The 4,330-nt window shown below is 34.5% G+C and overlaps 1 protein-coding gene across 1 annotated transcript; it reads left to right on the top strand.

Moving 5' to 3' along the window:
* LOC109189875 (unknown protein 1-like) lies at window positions 1-1,972 on the top strand. The gene is made up of 2 exons (XM_019340498.1): window positions 1-146; window positions 1,010-1,972. The coding sequence occupies exon 2, from the start codon at window positions 1,035-1,037 to the stop codon at window positions 1,752-1,754; it is 720 nt and encodes a 239-aa protein (XP_019196043.1). The 5' UTR covers window positions 1-146; window positions 1,010-1,034; the 3' UTR covers window positions 1,755-1,972.
* The last annotated feature ends 2,358 nt before the right edge of the window (window positions 1,973-4,330 follow it).

Below are 4,330 nucleotides of genomic sequence, written 5' to 3'. Positions count from 1 at the left end.
GCTCAGCATTTCCCTCCTCCATTTTCCCATTTCCCCCCAAACCTCTCCACCACCACCTCCTCATCTGCCGCCACCGTGCTTCGATCGGAGCGAGCGTCTCCGTCGCGGTGCTTTCTGATCACTGTTAATTATATCGGCGGCGAAAGGTATACTCCTTCTGTTTCTTTCTTCGTAGCTTCTATGAATTTCCTCATTTTTCACACAAAAGCTTTGAATCACTCTATATAAGGGAACCGCCTCCATTTTTGTCTGTTAGCATTCGTTCTGCGTAGGTTCTTTAATTTTTTTACCCCGTTTTTTTTTTCTTTTTTTTTTTTTTTGGTTAAAAGCTTAGCCTCACTCTATATAAAGGAAACCGCTAATCCATTCTGCCTGGCTGCATTTCCTGTGTTTACTGAAGTACGATTTTTAATTTTTTCCCCTATTTTAGTGATAAAATTTAGTAGAACACTTGAGCAGCTTTGTTTTGTTGTTGTTACTCCCTTTTTTAATTTAATCTGTCATGTTTATCGTTTTGATTGTTAATCTGATACTCTGATTAATTTTTTACTTAAAATCATTATTCTTTAATTAATTTTACTTATTTCTAAACCGATAACTCATAATTTTGATTGAAGTATATCTTAAAATATAAATCAAAATTACCAGATTATTTTTTTGAGGAGAAAAATTACCAGATTATTAATCTTCGAAATTAGATCAGTTTTTGAAATAAAGGAAATTGTTTAATTTTTTTTTTTTTTTAGTTTTTTTTTTTTTTTTGGTGATTGATGCCTAATGTTCTCATCGTAATTGTTGCAGTCTAGTGGGTTATCTGACTCTGTGTTTGTGTTTTTATTTATTTTTTCTTTTAGTTTATTTCTTTACTTGAAAGTCGAAATTTCCAATTTCCCCTATACTTTTTTGACTTTGCTTTTGGGATTTCCTTAATTGTCATTTTCCCCAAATTACATATGTTTAGGGTTTCAATTATTGTTTTTTTTTTCTTTCCATATATGGTTGCTGGCAGCTATCTGTTGTTAAGAATTGTTACTATGGATGCTGAGGCTAACAGCAATGTGTCAAGCAAGGGGCAAAACCTTGAAAAATTGAATCTTGGTAATTCTGTTACCACTGATGAAGCTGCTGCTGGTGAGATGCTTAAATTGGCCAAAAAGCCAGCTGATTCCATAGTTCCTGCAACTCCTGATCTCAAGCAGGAGACTGGGGAGTATGCACTTGCTTTTGTGTCCCCAATTTCTTGCCCTCCCAAGGCTGTTTCCTTCAGTTCTCAGGATGGCATCCTTCCCTCAAATGGCGGTGACAGTCCCCGCACTCCGAAAGAGAGTGTCTTTGATCCTTTTGCTCCTGGACCCGAAGAGCTTCTCCGGGCGCCTCTTTGTCTGAAAAAGACTGGAGTTGCCCGTATGCTGAATTTCGAAGACTGTATCCGTGTGCTGAATTTCGAAGGCTGTACTGAGAATTATTTTAGTGTGGATGCTATGACCAGTGATGAACTGCTGATGGGAAGGTTGTACAGAATGCTGCTGCGAATTGTTGTTTCGAAACATACTGAAGAGTTTCTTGCTGGGATCCCGAATCAAGTTTCTGATTCTGATTCTGATTCTGATGGAGGTAGCACGCCTTCTTCTCCACCGCCTTCTTCTCTACCGCTCTTAACTGGAATTGCTGAAACTTGCCCTGCTGCTCCCAGGAAGACTGCAAGGAAAGTCATAAGCATTGACAGGGACTTGTGCAAAAAGCTTGAGTTCTGATTGCACCATGAACATGATGAAGATGATGAATGCATGCCTTCTCTGCAATAAATTGAGTTGCATATACTTGACTCAATCCATACAGCATTAACCTATTTAGTTTTATCCTTCATATAATATACTAGCGGCATATTTGCTGGCATCTGGCTCTGTACAATATAACTTGGGATTGCATTCATTTCTATTTGAGAAAAGGAATGATATTATTGCTGGTGCTATTTTCTTCGACATTTTCATGGTTTACTTGTATCACCATGATATTGGTAGTGAATAGTTTGCTATTTTCTTCAACATTTTCATGATTTACTTGTGAATTGTGATAATAGGTGAGAACCCACACACCTCTTTTACTCACTATGCACAGGGAGCCTGGTCTCGCTCTGTTACTAGTAAGCAGTGTTGCAAAAATCGCGTCTAGGCGGCCGTCTGGACCGCCTAGCCGACTGAACCGGCTGATTTATTTATTTATTTTTTATTTTTTATTTTGTTGAAAAGTGTAGAAACTTTTGCAAGGCATAATTTTGAACTCGATTGTCCGTAATTTTGGCAATGCATAACTTTATGTCTTAGATGGTTTCAACAATATTCAAAATGATTTTACAACCACTTACGTAAATAATTTGTAAGAAAAAATGAGAGGAATCTAATGTTTTACTATTGAATTTTAAAATTTTTAGTTTAATTTTTTTTTTAAAATAAAAAAAATAAATAAAAATAAAAAATAAAGAAATCGACGCCTAGTGAACGCCTAACGTTTTTTGCAACCTTGCTAGTAAGACTCGATCAATCTTTGATCTCTTGTGAGTTGTTACAAATTTCATGTTTGCATATTTAATTGGTTGGACAAACATACAGCTCATACATATGATGGAGCACGATGGTTGGACAAACATACAGCTCATACATATGAATGTATGATGAAGCACAATGGCAAATGACCGTTGTAGTATTCTACTAATTAATACTAGTCAGTAACGTCAGAAATGCAAAATAATTATGTAACTCAACTCATTACAACTTCCCATCACGTTTTTAATACTGCTGAATCACTACCCATAGTATTTCAATCCACTGTAGGAACTGCCAGGCAGGCTTTGTTTCTAAATGAAACTTTGGCAAGACACCATGCTGAATCATAGTACCAAATTCTTCCAAGGAAACCAGAGAACAGGACTTCAAGTGTGAAGTCAGAGCAAGGATAAATGTGTTGCAGAATATAAAGTTACCTACCTAGCCCACGCCAAAATAAAAAGATTTAGACAAATACAAGACAAAAACTCAACAAATTTGATACAATCCTGCAATTCTTAGCATACATAGGATTTCAGGAAAAGTCGAGATCCCAGCATTCTTGCAAAACTTCCAAATGATTCAGCCATCAATAACAAACTAACTGGTGGCTACCAAGCGCCGTTTAGGTTGTTTATGGGGTTGCAGAACATCTGTGAATAATAATGATATCTAAAATTTCCTACCATGCTAAGAACCAACAGAGCTGTTACAAGTGGGTTCAGCAAGGATACCATATTTGGATCTTGAAAAAGCTTGGGATAAGCATAAAATCAGATTCAACAAAGAATATTCACAATAATGGATAGCAACTGAAAATTACTAAATTTATAGATTCAACAGTAGTCTTAATAATTCTTAAATATTCAATAAATATGGAACATGAACCATTTTGGGGTAAAATTCAATGTTTGAATCAATGGGGCTTTACATCAGAGTTTCTTCCTGTAGGTGGTAATAAAATAAATAGATACTGTTTGTTGTTAAACTTGAGTGAGTTGGTTTTCTCATCATTTGGTTAAAAGAAAAAAGGAACACAAAAATGGGTCACACTTGTGTGAGACCGTCTCACGAATCAATGCCTGTGAGACGGGTTGAATCAATATGAAAATTTAATATTTATACTAAAAAATTTGTAATACTGATTAGGAATAAAGTGTTTGTTACTTAGGAAAACATAATACTTTTGAAAACAAATGTAATACCTTTGCATTTTGATGTAAAAGTATTACTTTTTCCATAAAAAATATTACAATTTCTCTTTTTAAGTAATGTTGACAACAATGGCAAGTATTTGTTACTTATAAAGACAAATGTAATATTTTTAAATCAAAATATAAAAGTATTACATATTTTCTTCATAAATATTATATTTTATGTATAAGTAATAACTATTTTTATTCCTGATTTAATATGAAAATAATTTCAGTATAAATATTATATTTCATTTTGACCCGATCCATCATATGTGATACCCGGTAACACAAGTTTTTGCCCACAAAAAAAAAATAATTTAAACACACAGACAAATGGAATCAAACCAAGCCCCAAGCTCATGACAGAAGAACAAGACAAACTAGAAGATGAAAGAGGTAGATTTCCAATATAATTTAACTGGGGACTTATACTATCATCAATCAATGAAAATACTGGTTCTGTGTACTACTTACATTCTACATAGTGCATCTCTAATCGATGAAAATGACAAATACTATATATAAATCACTACCAGTCTACAACTCTGTAATCGACGACGAAGGTAACAAAACAAATCAAAGTAGCAGTAT

Source organism: Ipomoea nil, unplaced genomic scaffold (assembly GCF_001879475.1).
Source record: "Ipomoea nil cultivar Tokyo-kokei standard unplaced genomic scaffold, Asagao_1.1 scaffold1568, whole genome shotgun sequence".
NCBI lineage: Eukaryota > Viridiplantae > Streptophyta > Magnoliopsida > Solanales > Convolvulaceae > Ipomoea > Ipomoea nil.
Note: the sequence above shows the minus strand (reverse complement) of the source record. Positions and strands in the feature narration are given on the sequence as shown.